Here is a 22,357-nt window from a genome sequence, read left to right as displayed (position 1 = left end):
ATGATCAGCAGTGTTGATGAGTGATGATCTTTGGCCAGATCATCACTCATTTGAAAAGTCAATGTCAGCGCCAGTTCTGCCAATTTTATATGGCGGAAACTACAAACAAGTACACCAATTGGCCAAAATTTTGGAAGCCTTTATTCAATATATATGTTACCACCTTTTTTTCCCCAGAATACGCTGTGATTTGGACAAAAGGTAGACCTATAATATGACACGCAGTATATGTAAAGGAAATTTTTAAAACTCATGAAGTGGCATCCCGTTTGCAGCACCCGTTTAACTGCCGTCTTCTGTTTTTGAGTTTCCTTTTTCAAAATCAAACTTGCCCTTAAAAACAACCCGATGGTTAAATAATAGCGGAACAGATACAGGGCCGGTCGGAATTTATTTTACTCCAAATTCAAAATTAACTTTAACCGTGGAACAGTGGAAGATGCTTATAGAGAGCGATCCTGTCTTTGTTTCGCGCGTTAATTTTTCTTTTGGCGTCTGATGTGCGGGGCCTCCGGGGAATTATTAGCTCTCAGAGTAGCAGGGAATGGCTCACTTAAGCCTACTTGATTTCTTTCAAGTGTGTTCTGATGAGGAGGAAATGAAGCTGAGCTTGTTAATTTAGGGCTCTGAAGCAGCTTGGGCCCTGCTGCACACGATCTTAAGCTTTGTTGTTTTGTTTTTTTAACTTTTCACTGGTTTCTTCGGAACCAATAAGTCGATGGAAATTGGTTGTTATCTCTCTACAGTCAGCAATAAATGAACAACTTATCTACCAGAGTTTTAAACAGACAAGGACTCTTTTTTTCTTACTATTTGGTAAAAAGGAATTAAAGCTGTGGTTTAGGTCTGTTTCAGGTCTGTAAATTGGATTTATTGTGACTATAATTATTAAACAATAACTCGTGGAAAGTATTTCAACGAATGCTACGAAAAGTTAGTTAATCATTTTTTTCAGTGTTGGGGTGGTTGTTATGTCCTCTTATTATTCTTGGTCCATGGACTCTGAACATCCTACAAGTGTTCACCCTGTTCCCTGCGTTGATGTACTGGATTGTTTCTGGGGCCAAGTGACCTCGTTGACATATGTCATGTGGATTACTTGGTCCTAGCGAGCATGAATACTTCGATGTCTGGGAGAGGGTCCCGATCGTGAATCATGCGTTCAAAGGCCATATTATCTCGATTATCTTGATGGAGGTTGATGTCTACCATGGAGGGTCCATCGTGATCTGCAGTTTATATGAATTCTTCTGTTTATATGAATAGTATTTTCTTTTTATGGTTCCACGGTGCGTGCCGTTTGCCTATCTTCCATATGGCTTGATGTATTGTTCCATATGGCTTGATAGATTGGCGCTGGATTTTCCTGGAAGTAATCCCCCAGGTTCTTAATCGCCTTCTTCTCTTGTTTAATGAGGTTTCTCAAACCCCTTCCTCCTTCTTCCAGGATTATGACCAGTTTCTCGATGGCCAACTTTGGTTGGTGTTGACGGCACTTAGGTTATGATGGTTATCCTGGTCGAGCTGATAATCTCCTCGAGTTCACTGTTAGCCTAATCTGTGATCCCGAAGGAGTAAATTTGTATTAGGACTGCGTAGATGTTTATGGCTCTAACCATTTCCCGGCAATTCAGCTTTGGTTTTAGCAGGCTTCTCAGTCGTTGATGGTATTTCTTAGTGAGGCAGGCCTTGATCTCCTTGTGTTCTAGCTGTTGAATCTGCATCATCCCCATATACTTCTAGATTACTCCCACTGTCATGACTTAAATCTCTTCACCGGTTTTCAGTTGATCGTTCGGCCGACTGGATTTCCTGATGCAATCCATGGTCTTGCATTCGTCTAGGCCAAATTGCATCCTGATGTCAGTACTGAACTCTTCGGTGATCCGGAGTTGCTTTTGGAGTTGATTCTCTATTGCGGCATACAGTTTGACGTCATCAATGTAAATCAGCTGAGGGAGGGTGTAGATGTATTTAATATGAAAAATTGTAATAGTGCGGCTAATCTAAAGACACTTGGTGGATAAATACGTTATCTTTAACTGGTCAATTCTTCTTATACAGTTCTTCACTAGCGGTGGCGCCCGGGATTAAATTTCCCTTCTCTTAGGGTATATCCGTACATGCCGTTGTTGAGCATAGTGGACAGTGGTTTGAGTGTTACAGAACCCTAGTGGGTTCAGTGCATCTCCCTAGAAGATTCCCCTTCTGATTGCGATCGGTCTGCTCTTGATGTTCTCGACCTTTTGATGGTGGTCTTTAACGTAGCTATGGTTGCTTCTAGGAAGGGTGTCAGTGTCGTGTTGACTTTGTAAATATTTAGCGTCTCTATCAGCAGGCTATCGTGCAAGCTGATGGATATTACATTTAAAAGGAATTACAGGTATTATTACTTTTTTTTTTTTTTTTTTTACCTAACACTGGTTGCTATCCTGTTTGTAGCGAAAACGGTGGTGGGGCACCTAACAGGTGACTATTTTCCTTTGGATTTTTGGAAAACGCATTTTTTTATATTCACTTGAACAATGCCAATATTTTATCTTCTCTTAATGGATTGTAGTACTTATTGTATGTAACTTTTTAAGTTAAAAAAATAAAATTAATAAAATTTTTAAGAAATTAAAACAAACAACTAAAGTTTTATAAAGAAGCCTTGTGTTTTACATCTTTTATTAGGAAAAAAACAAAAAAATAATAATATTCCTTTTGCTAAAAATTACAAAGCAAATATAAGAAAGAAAGTCTATCTATTAGGTTTCCATTTTCTGATTTAATATATTTTAATTAAATCCGTGAAATTTCAAGTGGTATATTCATTTTTCAAGTTTTTATTATTCGCTTTGGTAATGGCTTAGCTTTATATTTCTTAGTGCTATATCAGAGTCGCGAGTTGCCTTGGTATAGCACTACGTTAATTAAACCGCACTCTATAATCGTTGAAATTTGGGGAAGGGAGATCAAATTGGGAGTTCTGGTGACTGTGGAGGCCATCGTAGTAGACACGTTCCTGTATCAATCGTGTTATATCCACTTGCTAATCTCGAGGGCTGCCTGGTCGGAAACAATTTTGAGATAACCTGTTGCATCCAAATATTACTCTACTATTATCAGGGATGGGATGTGCACCGCAAAAATGTATTATCCATCCATCTGGTCCATCCATCAGCGTGGCACAGGAGAAACCGGGATTCGTCCCACCAGCAACATTTTATTCAATCCTCCATTGTCCAGTATTGATGTATCTGAGCCCATTGTAACCGCATTTTCTTTCTTGCTGACAGGAGTAGAAACCAGTTCGACTGTTGGCTGCTATACTCAATTCATGACAAGATAAGACGATCTGAGCTTCTTTGGTTGTCATTGTTGTACTGGATGCTTATTTGACTGAGTGTAGCATCGCCATTGGCTCTTTTATCAATAATATACACACACTAGCCAAAAAAAGGCGAACCTTTGTATTAAGATAGTCACAGAAAGAAGAATCTACACCAGTGTTCAGCAATTAAGGTAACATGCTTCTTTTTTGTTGTTAATGTATCACGATATATCCCGGGATGACCCCAGTATGGTCCCAAGAGTTGGATAGCGATAGACATTCAACGTTCTTTCTTTCTCACTGTCTCACACATACATATAATTTTGTATTCCTACAGCAATGGATGGCAGAGTGGGTCGAAAAATGGAGTTATGTGTACCTTTTGTACACATAACTCCATTTGTCCAATAAATCGAATCCATTTGTCGAATAAATCGTTAGACATTCATAGGAGAAGATAAGTCGTAGCTCACTTTTGATAGGAGACTGATAGGCCACACCGCATTAAAACCTTCCATTTATAAAGAAGCCGGTCAAGTTGAATTAAGGATTCTATTTGTTCTTGTAGAAATATTTGAGAGCAGTTCGAAGCCACTTTAATCCCCTCGTAATGCCCTACGCTGTCAGCATCCGCTCGAATAGCAATCAATAATATTGTCAACGTTCCATAACATTAATACACAAAGGATATTTCAGTCCACTACACGAACATGATCAAAAGTGATTGGCTGGGAAAGAAATTTGATTAATTCATCCACACTAGAACATGACAGGGCTACTCTACTCAAAGATGGCTTCCGAAATTTAATCCCGGGCGCCACCGCTAGTGAAGAACTGTATAAGAAGAATTGACCAGTTAAAGATAACGTATTTATCCACCAAGTGTCTTTAGATTAGCCGCACTATTACAATTTTTCATATTAAATACACCGTAGGAAAGGGTTCCTAATATATTGGCCACTCAGTGTATGATAGGTTCACACTACTCTGTTTATTTATCGTACTTGTGTTTTTCCTGTGCTGCATTGCAATAACTATTTTGCCACTATAGAATAGTACGATTATTTCTCAGAAAAGTGTGTTTATTCCGCATCTCCATCTCATATACACTATCCTATCAAAAGTTATGTGACACCCCTCTGCAGGAACTTGCTTCTAAAAGAAACCTTGCAGCATTTTAAAGTGTTCTGCGTTGTCTTTATGGAAAATAATGAGGAAAAAAGCCATTTTTATTTCATATCTATTTTTAATTTATGCAAAAGAATCTGTTTTGTTTTTTTGTGTTTTTACAAAATCTTCTGTATACAATACTAGCCAAAGGAGGTATTCACAGGGTTCACAGGACACGTTATTTATTGATAGACCAGGTGAAAACAGCGAATGTGTACTTGTATTTATATATATACATATCGATATACAAAAAACAATTCGGTCCGCGATGACTGTGGTCATGAATAGGATGATGAATCAACTCTACAAATCGTCAATTATACCAAAGCTGGAAGGAATTCGTCTTTTTTTCATTTTTCCAGAGAAAATAGTCCTCAGTGATTTGGCGCACGCACACACACACACACTCACACACACACACATGATGAAGAAGTGAATCAGATTTGAAATGTATGAGCCTCTGAAAATATGACTGACTCTGTCTGTTAAGGAACCCCTTTAAGTCTCCTCACCCTTAATAACATAATTAAAGTCTTTGAAGGAAAACTGTTTCCCAAAGTTCGTAATTACATTGATCCTAAGAAGTCCATTGAAGACTCTTTATTTCTTCTTGAAACCTAAGAAGTTTGATAAAAGGAGATTACCGAAGAAAAAATATTTAGTGGATGTATTTCAAAGGAGACTTTTTTTTTGTTTTTCCCTCACCGAAATGGAGTTTATTTAAATAGCATTCATTTCTTGGTCTTCTCCGTTCAACGTTGATCACTGGCACGAAAGACAGAAAGAGATAGAGGCACGCGCACTTAATTTTCCCTATGGATGCCTCCCGTAATCCGTTCATCGAAGTACCGAAAGAGCCGCAGTGTCGCGTGTCTTTGAATTCGCTGTTGGAAAACTAGGAGACGCAGATATCTGACTGCGTAATTAGTTTTGGAGAGGGGGGAGGTTCCTCTGAGGGCCGGCGATTCGGTTTTCACTTGACGCACACCATATGGGAGTACATGTCACATTCAGCATCGGATATTTCGTAGGAATCACTGGCACTTTCTTCGCTTATGTTGTAGTCCCTCTCTTGGTTGCACTCGTGAGTAACGTACCTATGAAAATAGATCAAGATCGATGAGCACCCTCACAACATTTGAAATATCAAATAAATAAATAAATTTCAGTATAAGTTATATTATTTAAAAGAACGTAATGTTTATACATTTGTACTATTAAATTTTAAGGAACTTAACAGGAGAGTTCTGTAAAGAATCATCCGCACAGAACGAAGGTCGAGGTTGTCGCAGCACATATAGGACCTCAGTGAAACCATTGAGACACGTATCAGCATGTACTGTGCGAAGGATGCTGCATGATATGAGTTACCACAGTCGTGCAGCCGTCTACAAGCCACTAATAACTCCGATTAATTGCAGAAGCTGTCTATTTTGATGGAAGATCCACCATGTTTGGAACGTAGATCATTAGAAAGTCACCTGCCAGGCTGTATCGTCTCGACATTGAAGTTTGGCAAATGTAGAGTGGTTTGGAGCTGTTTTTCATGATTTTGCCTGAGTCCATTTGTTGTTTAGGACAAAATCATGAATACTGAAGTCTATCTCGATGTCCTGGACAATAGTGCCTTATTATGTAGGTTGTTGCAGTAAATATGTTGAGGTCCACATATGTATCAGCAGGAAAAACACTCCATGCTATATATTCGCGTTGTAACATACTGGTTTGCGACAGAATCTTCGAAAAATTAGAAAAATTGGATCGTTTGGTTAGTGTGAGGAGAAACTACTCAAAAACTAGAACGGGACTAGTCACTTGAAAATATTGGAGGATATTTATAAAACAAAGAGGTGTAGAGTGGCCTTCAGAGACCAGAGGCTGCTATAAAGGCTAAAGGTTTCAGCACAGATTATTATTTTTCCTATAAATAGAGGCTATTTTTAGATGCACAGATGTTCTGATATTAATGGTAGGGTAGTGTACATACAAGGCTCAGCTAAATGAAATGAGAATCGTTGTTTGCTAACGCCTTACTACTGCGCATGTCAACAACATTCTTATCATGCTGTAGCTTATAAAGAATTGTTATTAATTTTTTAGTGAAACTGGTAAAAATGGTGCAGAAACGTTGAAGATGTTATAGAAAGCGTATGGTGAGGAACCTATACGGCAGATCACAAGCAATGTTTGATGATTTAATGTTTTTTTCTATGACAATTGAGCTTTGCGACATCGTGTACAAAAATCGAGAATGTTAGAACGAATAAATAAATAGCTTGCGTGAATAATCAACATCAACAATAATAATTATGGAGAGAATGCTTCGAGCAATTTTGGTTTTTTTTCGGTGGAGTATTTAAGACATTGTGTAATGACAAAGTCTGTTTATTATTAATTTGCATGGTGACAGTTTCATGAAAAATTGCTGGAGAAAAATAAATTCCCCTAATTTGTAAAGAATAGAAGGACACATGCTGTTTTGGTGAAAATCTTTTAACGAGTTTTTATTCTTTTTAATTTACAACCCACCGCAGGATATTCAAGTTAATTGCTCCTACTTTGTGCCTGATTTAATTACACTTTAAGGCGCCTGCGAAAAGTTACATCTAAAGAGGTATTTACCGTTTACCTCCAATTATGGCAAAAAGCGATACCTGGAGGCTGCGTAAATCTCTCTCTCTCTCTCTCTCTCTCTCTCTAGAAAAGTTTTTGAGTATTAATTACAACACGCGATGCTGTATATACATTCGCGAAGACCAAATTTCGTACAATCTTTGGATTTTAGCACGTTTTGATTGATAGAAAAAAATGCAGTAAAATGCATATTTTTATACGCGTGTTCTTTGGCAGATTTTTTGTTTTACTGGATGAAAATCCCGTGTTTCCGGGAGAAGAAACCATGCTAGCCTCGCTTGAGACCGACTAACTCAGCCACGTTGTGGAAAAGGCCCATAGGAATTCGTCTCAACATCGACGGGACTCGAACCCAGGTCTTTTCCAAGCAGTGTGGAGTGGATGACGATTCTACGAACTGTGCTACCCACGAGGGCCTTTTAAGACATGAAGTTGTGACTTAAATATGTAATTCCTTTGTAACCCTGATTCAATTGGACAACTGTGGAAACTTCTACTTCTATATTTGAATGATTTACGTTAAAAGTCTCTAATTATTACACGGATAATGGCAAGAAACCTTGAAAATTTAAGAACCAGAGGATTCTCGTTTGAGCATTTTTAGAATTTTGCTTATCTAGATTCGTAGATAGTTCAATAGGTCTGTTTAATACTTAGCCATCTTATTCAGGGTGCGGACATCGTAAGATTTGGGAATAGCCAGAGACACCACTGGTTAGGACATGTCATGAGAATGGATGATAGCAGAACAACTGAGAGTATAATGAAGTGGAAACCTACAGGGAGGAAGACCATGAAAGAGATGGATGGATGGATGGATGGATGGATGGATGGATGGATGGATGGATGGATTATAAAAGGACGTAAAGACCATGAGAGTAGGACGGTGAAGAAGTTTAACTTCTGGGAGGGGTTATTGATGGAAAATCTTCGAGAAGACTACGACTCACCTTTTAGTATTTTGATGATCCACGGATAGTCTTTCAGCAGGTCAACGAACTCTGTTGAGCAGTGAACGCTGTTAACCAATAGTTTTTGTGTTTTGCTCTTTCCACTGGAAACCAAGCACATTTCTGCGAACTAATCAAGACTGATTGCTCCTTCAATTTCAGTTTTCTTAGCTGTTTGCCCTTGTGAGTAGCATAGTTGGTAAAACCACCGTCCTCTCCACAGCAGCTGGAAAAGACCTCAGTTCGAATCTCATCAATGACGTGAGAAAATTATGAATCTTTTTTACAACGTGGCTGAGTAATCAGTCTCATGCTCGGGTAGCATGGTGCTTTCTCCCTGAAATTCCATTTTTTGTCCATAAAACAGCGAATCTACCACAGAACACGCGTAATTTACAATGCAATGGGGCTTAAGTTGCTAATGCGCCTAAAACCATACCACCAACTAGAAACTAAACTACCTCAGGAAGTTTCCACGAGGATTTAAGGGGATCTATCTAGTTCCTCAAAAACATTCACGTACTCTTCTTCCCTTTAAAGCTAATAAGGGTTTAAAGCTTCAACCCTTAACTGGGATCGATTTTGACACGATAAGACCGTGGGAGAGTTCAAAGGCTAATAACTCCTTAAATAAAATTATAATTTTTTTGAAAATTACTGTAGAAGTTATTTTATTTCTGGAACTAAAACACTTATCACTAAAGTCATGGATTGAAAAGAGAGGCACCTATTAAAACATTTAATATTCAACGCCTTGATCAATTTCCAGGAATCGAAGAAAAAAGAATGACAGTGGAGATTTATTTTGCGAGTTTATGAAAGAAAAGAAATTAATCTAAGCCAGCCTCAATTGCTCTTAATGAAAGGCCTAAAGCTTGACGTATTATCAGGCTAATTGGGGAGCTACTGAAATGCCTAACCGTGGTTTAATAAACAAGCCAGCGTTTGGAAATACTGATCATCAGCTGCATCCACACAACACTTTTCCTTCGTCCAGTATTTTAGGAGAGGAAGCGTGAACATTTTACGTTAGAAGCAGCTTTCATTAATTACAACGTTTAAAATTAAGTTGATTTTAATGAAAAGTGGATATACAAAGCAATAATGGTGTTTTCATTCAGGATTTTTAAGAAAAGAAACATTTTTTTAAAAAAGGATAGGTCCCAAACATGCTCAGTTGGGTAGGGATCGGATGAGTTGGTCAGCTATGGGAAATGAGAAAGGAGAATCTATTGTCATGTCCTTGAAACCAGTTAGAAACCTTCCAGGCCTGGTTGCATGGCGAGTTGATGGACGTTGGAGTTGTCTGGGTACACTGCCATCACGAATGGGTGTTCTTGGTCGACGACAATAGAAAGGTAGACATTCTCATTGAGCCTTTGATAAACGGTGATCACAGGACCCAGGGCATACCATGAAAACAGTCCCCAAACCAAAACACCAACACCACTGCTTCCATCATGCCGATCAGCAACAGTGCATTCTGGTCTCACGTTTCTTTCTCCAAATGCAGATACGCCCATCAGTGTAACAGAGTTGCAAACATTCATCAAACCAGGCGACAGATTTCCATATGTCGGTGGTTCAGTGTGTGTGTTGGTGCTGTCGTGCCCATGCAAGATGCAATTTCTTGTTTCGCACTGAATTTGGGAACTCATGACGGCCGTCAACTGCAGAGTCTATATAAGCTACTATCGGGCGCAGAGTTATGTGGATATTCGTTTTGCTGTTCCTGTGTTTCACTGATTTTTTTTTTTTTTTTTTTTTTTTTTTGATTTGGTAGTTGTTGGCGCATCGGCTTCTGTGGCCATATTGCACCTCTCAAGGTTTTTGCAGTACTTTGATCCAAGCCCGAGGCGAGGCGAGAATCGAACCCGCGACCTTTGGGTTGCCGGGCAGGTACTTTACCCACTCGGCTAGCCCGGTCGGCGTGTTTCACTGGATGGTTAGCTGGATCAATAAGCTGTCCAACGAGTGAGCTTGAATGATAATTTGAACGCTGTGGATTCAGTCACAGTAGACTTCTGACACCGCAGAACAGAGCATATAACCATGTTGACAGTTATCGAGATACAGACACCTGTACGTCTCGCTCCCCACAGTCACTCAATGTTCAAATAGGGAAAGATCTCGACGCACACCCATTCTTCCTCTCAGACACTGAATTAAACTTTTGTCGAGACGATCTGTTTGAAAGAATTCAGAACAGAAAAGTTGACCCTGCCTGAGACCGAAGAACTCAGGTTTTTCCATCCCGTGTGGGGAGGACGGTTATTCTACCAACTGTGCTATCCACTAGGGCTTGATGTAGAGGAAGCAATATTTGAGATGTGCTTATACCAAAGGGGATTAGAAGTTAGGGTAATCCCTAATAGAGATAAGTGGTCTTGTCCAAACATCGGAGCAGCACACTCTTTTTTTTGAATAAGACATGATTGACTTCTAGAAGGACTGCAGTCAACTAAGTTTTCTTTGCTCCATTTGAGAATTATCTGAAGCTCAGCATTTAAGGAATTGGAGGCAAATATTTGAGAAGCTGTAGTTTTTTATGTAAGGCAAGGTTTTCAACGCTGGTAACTAGAATGGAGTGCGTTATCATCAAATAAAATATAAATTATATAATGTAAAATAAAAAATATTCATAAAAAAATAATTTTTTTATAAAATTATATTTTTAAAATATAATTTTTTGCCTACATAATTTTAGGGTTACTTCGTAAATTTTTCTGTAATTGTATATATGTTTTAAATTATATAAATATAAGTGTTTTATTATTTTATATAAACATAAGTATCTTGTTATTTTATACGAATCTTATTATTTTATATAATTCTTTCGATTATTAATTAAAATGACTAAAATTTCCTTTCTAAATTTTAAATTTTCCAATTATATTTTATAGAGAAGATTCTAATTTAAGAGAATGCGATTTTTGAGAAATATTATTTCCTTATACGTAGAATAATACTCGTTTTTTCCTTTAAAGCCTATTGTGATCTTAACTTGGTTCTCAGTAATGTTTTATATATTTTTAATTATTTTAAAGTCGTCTCATAGAAGCAAAAAAAACCAAAATAAATTTAATTTAAAGGACACATTTATTTATCTATTTAAATAGAGAGCAAAATTAAAAATAAACAAATATAAATTATAATATATTGCATATTACAGCAAACTGGATAAAAATTTAAGGTCTTGCAAGGAAAAAAATATTAAAATGAGGTATTTCTTTTATCGTGCAGAAACCATTCAATTTGGTAAGACAGAATGAAAATTATAATAAAATAAAATGAAATAATACAATAAAAATATGAATTGAATAAACAAAACATTTAGAATTTTATTTAAAGATAAACTAACTAATACAAACGCTTAGGATAGGTTACCTAAAGTAAGCAAGAAAACCATGCCTTTATTGATTAAATAAGTCAGTGCACATTTTATAACTAATAGTAAAATAATTAACAAATTTTAATGACTGATATGTGGATTGAGCGAATTTTGAATCACACTATATGACTATTTGCTTCTAAACGTACTTTTGTTATGTTTAATATAACTTTTTTTTCTAATTTCCTTTTGTAACTTTCCAAACTATTTTAATTTAATAGATACAATATTAGAAATATACTTAATTGAGAAAACATTTGACCAATATTTGAAGACACCTCTCGAAAAAAATAATAGTTGGTTGGAACAGAAACCATTGTAATTAAGAATTAATGAATACAATGGCGCAAAATATCCATTACACCAATGTATATATTCCTGGAATGTTCATGAACAAACTTAAAGAAAAAAACCATTTTTTTAATACAACGCATTATATTTTATTGGGGGGAGGGCTATTGATTTTCGATTATATCGTAGCTTACGAGGAATCAGAGATATTCGCTGCGATTATTATTTCAGAAAGTTCATTAAAAATTAATACAAAAACGTATTTCAGACTTAATGGTCTTAACCATAAACATTAAGCGTACCATAATGATACTTTCAAACATTACCCATAAGACAGAATAAATTATGTCTTAACTGTTAAAAACCAGAGAAACTTACTTTGGCCTGAGATCATTGCCCAGACTGTAGACATCACGAAGATTGTGTTTTTCCTTGAGTTTCCTTCGAGATCTGTGTTTTCTTTGTGGATGAAGATAAATGTATCCTTTGCTATTTATTGAGTTGTCCGTGAAAAAAACCTTCACTCCATTTGGCCTGTTCATTTCTAATCTCTGAGGTTCATCTACTAGTAACAAGAGAAAGGGAAAATAATAATAATAAAAAAAGAACATTGGTTCTACAGTAAAGAAAAATTTCCATTTAAAGTAGGAGTCATTCTCCTCTGTACCTGCTATCAGCTAATGACAGGTTTTCTTTTGAAGTGATGCACAGAGGGCGAACATAATTTTAGCGAAGTTTAATCTTGTGGTATGAATAAGATGGAAGTTCGAAAAAAAACAGGAAAGTAGATACATCTCGGTTGGCACAAAGGGTATTTTTGGGTTCTATTGAAAAGGAAACCTTTGAAACTTGATAAATTATATTGTAATGCTATCACTCTTCGATGTTCTTTTAGAAATCGGATTTTTTTGCTCTTTCTTCAAATGCTCATGTTTTTCTTTCGGGAGTTCATATTCAAATTGACCACAAAGGTATTTCGATCAAGCAGAACATCGATTCTTTATTCATATATTGAAGTGCACGCGTAAAATTTATCGATTATTAAAAAAAGTAATAAAAATAAGCCAAAGAATATGTACCAAGAACTGTACGATACATTCTTCTGTCCAATAATGCTAATGCAATACAGGAATTCAATTCTCAAGATTTGTTAAAAAAAGAAGTTGGAAAAGAAATTGTTTGTTTAATTCCATTAGAACGATTGCTGTTTATATTAATAAAAAAAACTACGAAATGAAAAGTGGATATAAGAATTTCTGACTTATTATTTTGGACGATAAACGCCTCAAAGTGGTCCATTGCAAATTTGGGGCGTTTATCGTCCAATATCCTGTGTTTAAAAATAAAATGTGAGCTTTTGAAGCCTCTACTTGAAATGGAAGCCAAAATTTGGTATGGTGGGTACAATATAAGGGACATTTACAGAGGTTGCAGAAGAATTACCAAAAATATCACATTACAGAAGTCTATACAAGATTCTCGAAAATATGGTCACATGACATCAACTTAGACGTATGATTCAAGTGACCGAGGCGTTGGCTGTCTGCGTGCAATGCGACGCCCAATGGCCTCCCACACAAGTTCGATCGGATTTAAGTCTGATGATTGTGCTGGCCACGGCAGTCGTTGGATATCTTCAGTTTCAAGATATTCCTCTACCACGTAAGCTCTACGTGCGGTACCGTTGCCGTGAAAAGAAAATCTGGGCCAATCTCACCTTTAAAAAAGTCGCACGTAGGGTTCGGGGTACCTGTGCGCAGTTACGGTAACCCTATCAAAAAACATGAAGAGTGGTGCAGCCCTTGATCATTATTCCACCCCCATACGAGAACGCTGCCTGCACTGTTAATGTCCCTTTCTCTGATGTTGAAGGGATGGTACCGTGTTCCTCGTTGTCCAGATGAAATAGCTTCTACAATCTGTCTGTAGGCTAAAGCAGGACTCATCGAAGAACAGAAGTACACCACGAGTTACACCTCGTTTCTACATGTTATGTTATTTTTTTCGAGCAGTGTAGTTTTGTTGTTGTCACATATGTCTCTCGTACTCTTCCCAAATATGAAAAAGATTCTAGGATGGAATAATAAAATTTTCTAGAGGATAAGGAAGGAGATTTCTGCAGTTCACCGCCATTGAGCCAATGGTAGCTGTTTAGTAAATTCTTTTTGTTGCCAAAGTGAGGTATAGAAACTGTTGCATCTGTTGGAACACGTGCAGAAGAACTGGGCCTCGAGATTTTGATCCTTGAAAATGACTTTTTGAAGTTCTACGCAACACATGGAATCATGAATATGGTTGACCGAGAAAAAGTTTCTCAAAAAAGTGCAGCGTACAAGATGTAATCTCTTTTTTTTATTCTACTTATTTGTAGGAATCACTGTTTTCAGCCATTAACATGTTAAATCAAAGTACAGATTTAAACTTACTGATGTCACCTTGAGGACTCTGCGTGAAAGAACTCACACTGCATTCCCAAATTCGATTGAAATATAGTGTCAAAGATCACATTGGCTTTCCATGGGAAACTCTACCAACCAACCAACCAACCAAGCTCATATGTTTGGCTAGTTGGTTCTTAGAGTTTCCCATTATTCTGTGGTCAATTTGCTGTTTGATGGACTAGAAACCCGAGTTTCAGGAATCAAAAACCATGCTGCACTTGCCAGACACCGACGAACTCAGCCACATTACGAAAAAGATCCATAAAACTCCTCGCATCATTGACGAGATTCGAACTCAGGTCTTTACCACCCGTTGTGGGTGGGGAGGACGGTGATTATACCAACTGTGCTACTCACGAGGGACTACTTGTAGGTATAAAAAGGTTGGAATTGCCGGTAGGCATAAAAAGAAAGCTAGATGAAAGGACTCTAAGTTTTATGTAGCTAATATTTTATTGCATAAATAATAGCTGATTGAAACAGAAACCACACCAAAAATATTAGGTCAGTAAGACAATAAGAAATAAAAATATGGAGCCATTACAAATGGTTGTTAGGGCAATTGCGGATATTGAAACATATTGTTGAGCATTATGATCTTTATGTCTAATCATTGTCAATTAAGATAATCTGTTTTCACGTAAGACCTAAGACCATTTGGTCCTTGAGCCTTGTCACAAACATTCTCTCAGGTATGACACACTTGGGCTTGATACCTGGGAGTCTAAAATGCTGATAGAACTGATATTCAAGTGAATTTGAGTCAGGCGGACTGAATTTTGGTGAAGTCCGGTCGTTCTGTGGCAGCCAAATCCTCTGCTTTGCATTTACACGATAGTGGGACTGTTACGCCGGGTATAACCCATGTGCGCAAATCTTGAAATGCTTCACCTGGTATACGGGTTACGTTGGCTCATGCCTGGTGGCCACCCAGGCATGAGCCAACGTAAACAGGGATTGAGGTTTGATGTCCACAGCGCACAGAGGAATGCCCCCTCTGTGCTACTAAACAGTAGCCCTTCGGACCTTAGCCGAAGCTCACCGGACCGAAGCTCACCGGACTGAGCTTCGGCTAAGGTACAATATGGATACTTTCACTGTTCCTATACTGTGGTGACAGTTTGAGGAAGGGTTCTCTTTGGTTTCAGCATGACAGAGCTATGTTGAAGGAGGAAGAGGTCATCGAAGGAAGGCTTAATTAATTTACTACTCCTTTCAATCGCATAGTTTTAAAGTAAACCAACCTGTTATTTTATAACGCAAGATAAAGTTTTTTCACTTGCTTTGAAAACAACGAAAACACTTCCAACCAATTACACTGATGACAGATTCCTCCCATATAGCTTAGAGTCCGTCTTACCATACCTTTGCCGATTTTTAAAAATTCGATTTTAATTATTAAAAGCTTATTAAATATACTATTATCAAATTATTAAATGCTAAATTTCTACAAAATAAAACAAAGTTCAAATAATTTCTTTAATTAAAATACTTATTTAAGATATTTACCAGCTGTGATATCCCAGTATCTTCTGATATCTTCTTTGGTGACCTGGGTCTTCGTATCCTCTGGCATGACTGTCTGCACAATAAATCACTGAGTCTGGGTATGAACGAGAAAGGTCCAATTGCGTTCCAAACCAATTTATGCACTGAAGTTTCAAATAATTCTGCTTGCAAACAATTAAACACTTGGAAGTTTTTCAAAAATACAATAATATCTCACCACATCAAAGTTAGTCTGGTTTAGGGAATTCTAAGCGTCATCGGGGGTAGCTCGAAATTTCAGTAGCACTACAATATGAAACAAGACGAGAAGTAACTGTCGTTAAATAGTTTATCTTGGACAGACTCTGCGATATTCCTATCAACTACACAAACACGTTTATCAGATCTCGGTGTTCCCCGAGGAAACTTTAATTTAATTCATTTCGAAATCAAGAGTAGAATGGTTTCCACTGGAAACAAAGCCGGTGTATCCAAATCCCCAGGAGAAGAGAAAGAACTGCTTTCTTGTTTCAAAAGGTCTTCAATGATTTCTTTTTTTTTCTCTATTTCTCATTACATCTTCGCTCTTTTCTCTAATTTCTAAACTAAAGCCAAATTCTTCATTTTCTCATTACGATACCATGCTTATTTTAAGCAAAAACAATTTAAAATTTCTCAATTTATTTTCAAACTCTTATAGTTTAATCAGTATTCCTTATCGTAATTTTTTTATGAGGGCTGTTCAAAAAGCAGTGGAAACGTTCGCGAAAGAAGTGACAACATTACTGTTAAAAATAAACTTTATTTAGAAAAGTTTTGTTTAAAAATATAATTAAAAGACGGATAATCAACAGTATGTCAGTGGGAACCCCATGAACGCCCTTCGTCCCTCTTGAACTGATGTTCGGAGAATAGACATTTCGGATCGTTGAGGATTTTTTTTTTGAAGGAATATTACTTATAAGTACACTGTAATGAAAGTTCCTTTTTTACAACAGTGTATTATCACTACTTTTTAAATAGCCCTCGTATTAAAAACAGTTACCCTTTTTATCCTTTCTGATGACAGCACGTGTTCAGTAATGTTCTGTTATTTTAATCCAGAATCAGTTCTTTCTTTTACCCTTTCTTAGCGTTGAATATTTACTGCCATAGTTATAATAATTATAGTATTATAATTACGTATATTATCCTGTTAGACCACACTTGTTCCATTCATAAAGACAGTCACCATGAAGGGATGTACCTGATTAGCCCCAACGAATGGTAAGTTTGTAGTAGAGTCGGTCCAGGGATATGAGGACTCCAAGACATTCCCAGGAAAATATTCCCTATACAAAAGCAGTGTCGCTAGGAGCCTGTTTCTGTTGAATCAGGACATCGGAGTGATTCCTCTCAGCAGTTTATAGCCGTACCTTCCACAATACAAAGCAGGAAACGTGTTTAATTGGAAAAGGCAACGTTTTCCATCATCAGTGGTCCAAGGACGCAGTTTGGATAGAAACTTTAACCCTCATTGGCTATGGATGGCCATGAGCATGACCACCTTGACTGGGCGGAGGAGGAGGGTTATTTGGATTGTGGTCTTGGAAACACCGATAGTCATCTCCTGGTTAAAGTCCATGGTCAGCCGTTCCACAGAATTCCGTATATCGGCTCGCACAAGGTGGACAGCATACGTTCACCACGAAGGTGTGGGCACCTGCCATTGTCACAGCGATTCCTACTATGTCCGCCATCCATCCACTCTTGGAACACATTAATTGCAGCACTTCTAACAGTCCACAATATTCGCAGATTCCGTTATACTACCATCCCTCAACCGGTATGCCGTCGAGCTCACCTTGATTAATTAGAGCGGTTGCTTATGTCCAGTGTATAAGAAAAATGCTCTTTCACCAGCTAGCAATGGCCAATGAGTCAGAAATAAGATGGCAGAACCAATATTCAAATAAAGAGGTTCTATTTCTTTGGTTCGTTGGTAGTAGACATCGACCAATAGGCTTACACAATATGTACCCAAAGGCTAATCTGTGCTTCTAGGAGAACTTCAATTTTCAATTTGCTCGCCTAATATGATTTCTTATTTGGGGAGAAGTAATAGCAAATCTCACAATGCTCCCTTCTCCTAAAAGCTCTTTGTAAAACCAGCTTTCAGATTCTCCTCTAATGATTCGGTAATAAAATAATCCTATTCAAACGCTGTTAGGGATTTTAAAATATAATTTACTTCCAAGATCAAGATTAAGCAAGGACTGATTCATTTTACTTTGTCCGAACTTGCATACCTACTATACGTATATTAATATCGCACATACAACAGCGTCCCCTACAGTAAAAAAGAAGATTACATGAACTCTATCATATCAAAAGTTAATTCCGGGACTCCTTTTTGTAAACAAGCAAACCAGACCAAAATGATTGGCGTCTCCAAGTATCTTTACAGCCTGCATCTTTTCCGTCTTTTCTCCAAGCAACAAAATCATCCAAATACCAAAGAAAATTCCTTTCAGACATTATTAAGGAGACCAGAAAAATATTGCACGGTTCATAGTTCTTGTGTATATTGGATACTAGATCCTATATTTATTAGACGGTGCTCAAAAGATCAAACCACAGTCTCGAATCTTTTACTTTTTTTTGAGAGAGTGAGAGAGAGATGCTTCAAGTTTCTAGAGAGTACAGTACTATAATTAACTTGTAATTGCATTTGGGGATTGCTAGGAGAAATACTGAAAAGTTACAGAAGATAATCATTTCATTTTGACATCATTATTCTCGGACGAGTTAGAAAATTGTGCAATAACAGTATTAATGGATAACCAAGGAAAATTTTAGTAAAATATTGTTTATACAAATAATGGATTTCAAAAAGACAAATTGAATTCAAATCAGATTTATTAAAATTCCTACTGATCCATAAATTAATGAAATATTCAAAATTTATTAAGTTAAACATTTTAATATGTTAAACGCTATTGATATTTTTTGTTTGTTTACCTGTCGGCTTGCTCTAAGCTCTATCATGAAATTTTGCAGTTCTGGGAGCTGCACCACAACGGACAACTACTTTAATAAGGGCTCACGAAACTTCCAGACAAGTGGAATCTATCGATAAGTCCGTTAATGCGTCTACCTAGATGTCCTAGACTTTATGGATGATATTCAAGTTGGGGGGAGCAGATGAACAATGAACCCTTCTCCCACAGCACCAATAAAGCGAAAGACTATGTCGCAGAATGATGTAGGGGATCTGTACACCTCCTACAAGTGCTCCACCACCATCGAACTGACCATTTACGTACAGAGGGTTATTTTGGTTTCCTTTTTCGCACCACGATAGTACCCAATAAGAGAACCAGAAGTAGATTGAGAAGACGGGCGCTCTATAACAGTAATTGGTATTTTTACAATAATTATAGCATTCAGCAAGGACAATAGTACTCTGCAATAGTATTTAATGATCTCTTAATCAACAGAATGAAAAACACACCATTTTTACGTTGTCCTTGGTCCAAGATAGGCATGCCGATTCGCATTTTGCTGAACATGAGGAGGTGGACTTGATGGAGAATTGCTGTCTTGTAGGCTTTCTCCAAACATATGGGTTCAAAGCCGATTGGAGTTGGTTGAAAGGAGTGAGCATATTGCATGAGAACAACTTCTGGAGGGACTTCAGACGGATTCCAGTTAAGAACGATGGCGAATTGCTGCTTCGTAGTGGTCTGTATGGAGTAGATGGCTGAGTGAGAATTTTCTTCATGGTAGGTACCTCCATCGTATGCCAGACGAACTTGAATAGAGTGAAGATGTTGGTCTTTATGAGTAGAATTGACCAAGGGGTCCATTTATATGGAAGTGTAGAAGATGTTTTCAAAATGGAGAATGGCCTTCCCAGGGAGCGATTTAACCAAAGCATAAGCCATAGAGCCACGCCCTCACAGTGGAAGGTTCCCTTAAGCTCCATTTGGTTCTTGACATTGTACCTAAGGCAGTTCCAATGTGCGCTTCAAAGGTCAAATGAACATTTCAAACTATCCCAAGTCGGGATGTTTTTTTACTTCTTTTGATGCTGTGTCCTTATGATTAGGACCAATCCAATATTGTTGAGGAATCTGACAGACGCAGTTGTATTTCACGAATGAGAGGAGTCAGCGACATGGTCGAGTATTTAACGAATTTGTCGAACGCCTGAATTTGTACGTTCTTGGACTGACGGGTTGCAATGACCCATCAGTCCAAGAAAATTAAAATATTCCAGGTAATCTGCGCCCCTCCTCCCCACAGAAAACAAATCTTTCCCTTTCAGAAGGATCTAAATTTAATTCGTTACCTGTTTGGATGGAAAGGGAATCTCATACGTGTGTTCTCCCTCAATAGGCATTTCAGGCCTCCACGTCGACGGTGGCGCCCCCTCGAATTCACCGTTGGTAGAAAATACAGATATTCGACTTGTAGCGTAAGGGGAAGGAAAGTATAGCTGCTCCCTACTTTGACCTAGACGAATGTCTGCCTGTGACCTTTTCTCCCACACGTTCAGAGGAACATTGTCAACTATTTTCATATTCTCGTGCTCCCTGGATTCTTCAGCTATGGAAGAAATTAATTTATATAATATTATTGCCATAGAAAGAAACAACAACAACAAATAATAAATTTGATATAATATTTAACTAAAAAGACATTTTTTTAAATTAAATAAATAACTAAACCTTAATTTTATTTATATAAATACGCTTTTAATGGCGGACTGTTGTGATGATGACATTTGAAAGTAGTGTAATACTCAGGCAACTCGTGGTAGAGGAGATTTACCCGTTACTAACAAAATTGTAATTTTATTTATAGCGCAGATTAATTCAAGGGAAAAAAACCAAATTTACGAACAAAAGTAGAGAATTATACCCACGATCGTTTTATCCCAAGGGATAAAAAATATAAATTACTTTTCTCACATTCACACACGAAAATATAAATAGCAATTAAGTTGGCAACAGCCATAAATACATCGTTGTGTGATTTCCTGTATGCTAATCACGTTTACCATTTATGGAACAGTAATGGCTTCTTTCTATTATTCACAATCCTCCATCCAAATTAAATTTGTTAATTTTATTTATTAGTGGAGCTTTACATTGAACGTGTGTTACTCTATTTTGACGGTTGAATGAGCCCGAATCGCTCTCAGCAGTCAGTTATTACGCCAAGCATCCCCCAGACACTAATAATTAAACTACCAGTTTCATACGCTATTATAAAGTTAAATCATTTCCTTTTCAATTACACTTTAATCAATTCAAAACGAATGAAATTCCCATTAATAATTACTAATGTATTAACTGCTCATTCTATTTAAACTATTGTTTACAAAACGTATCAATCTCTTAAAATAGAGAAATTTATATTAGCCGAAGAGAAATATTAACATTATTCTAAACATAAAAGGACATACATACATATCTCAAACGTTTCGGGCCATTAATTCTAGTCCTTCTTCAGTGGTGAATACTAGAGATAATCATTTATTTGTCCATTGTTATCTTTATTTCATTATTTGTTGATTTTTAGGACACGGGTGGGGAAATCAACTTGATCCAAGTTAGGGGAGGGTTCGTAGGCTGTCGACCACTGAAATACAGTAAATTGTTAACCAATAAGGCATGCGTTTCATAGTTCAATGAGTTCACGCGTTTTTTAAACGTTTAAATACAATGTTCTGTACAATATTTTTAAATGCAAAGTACTTTTATAGCTAATGGCTGCGTTTGTTTCATTTCTGAATAAAATATTTTCATTAGAGAACATATTACAAAGGCAAGTAGGCAGTGAGGCGTGAAATTCGTGCATAAATCAATGCGCACAGGCATCTGGGTATTGACATAAATACGAGCATTAAAAATATTCTCTTTTCATTTAAACAAGAGTTTAAATTTTACTTTCAGTTCATCCAGATTGAACTTAATATAATAAGGAGGAATAAGTCACGGTAAGTAACATTCTATTTAAACGACTGTTTACACAACGTATCAATCTCTTATTATTAAACTGAACTATGGAGGAATTAGAGAATATTTCTATAATAAGCCAAAGAGAAATATTAACACCGTTGGATATTAAGTCGGTTTATTCTGAACATGGCAGGACATACGTACATATCTCAGACGTTCCGGACCATTAATTCTTGTCTTTCTTCAATGGTGAATACTAGAGATAGTTCATTTATTTGTCCATTGTTAATTTTTATTTAATTTTTTAGTTGAATTTTAGTGGACGGGTGGGGAACTCGACTTTATCCAAGTCAGGGGAGGGTTCGTAAGTTGACAACCACTGTAACGCAGTAAATTTTTAACCAATGAAGCATGCATTTCATAGTTCAACGAGTGCACGTGTTTTTTAAACGTTTTAAATACAATTTTTTCTACAGCCTTTTTAAATTAAAAATTACTTTTATAGCCAATGGCTGCGCTCGTATCATTTCTGATTAAAATATTTTCATGAGCAGAACAAGAGAAGTGGAATATATTACAAAGGCAAGTAGGCAGTGAGGATTGAAATTCTTGCACAAATCAATGCGCACAGGCATCTGGGTATTAACATAAATACAAGCATTAAAGATAGTCTCTTCCATGTAAACAAAAGTTGGAATTCTACTCTCAGTTCATGCAGATTGATATTA

General features: G+C 37.0%; 1 protein-coding gene across 1 annotated transcript in view; it reads right to left on the bottom strand.

Moving 5' to 3' along the window:
- Positions 1-5,157: 5,157 nt before the first annotated feature.
- LOC150077755 (cell adhesion molecule Dscam1-like) overlaps positions 5,158-22,357 on the bottom strand; it is a 173,812-nt gene continuing 156,612 nt past the window's right edge. Inside the window, exons 22-25 of the mRNA XM_090384234.1 lie at positions 20,015-20,271; positions 15,703-15,775; positions 12,131-12,317; positions 5,158-5,583 (exon numbers count right to left, since the gene is read on the bottom strand). Coding sequence (XP_090240360.1) covers positions 5,460-5,583; positions 12,131-12,317; positions 15,703-15,775; positions 20,015-20,271 — 641 coding nt within the window. The 3' untranslated portion in view covers positions 5,158-5,459. The remainder of the gene's footprint in view (positions 5,584-12,130; positions 12,318-15,702; positions 15,776-20,014; positions 20,272-22,357) is intronic.

Source organism: Mastigoproctus giganteus, chromosome 11 (genome assembly GCF_048544385.1).
Source record: "Mastigoproctus giganteus isolate SK-2022 chromosome 11, ASM4854438v1, whole genome shotgun sequence".
In the NCBI taxonomy this organism is placed as follows: Eukaryota; Metazoa; Arthropoda; class Arachnida; order Uropygi; family Thelyphonidae; genus Mastigoproctus; species Mastigoproctus giganteus.
Note: the sequence above shows the minus strand (reverse complement) of the source record. Positions and strands in the feature narration are given on the sequence as shown.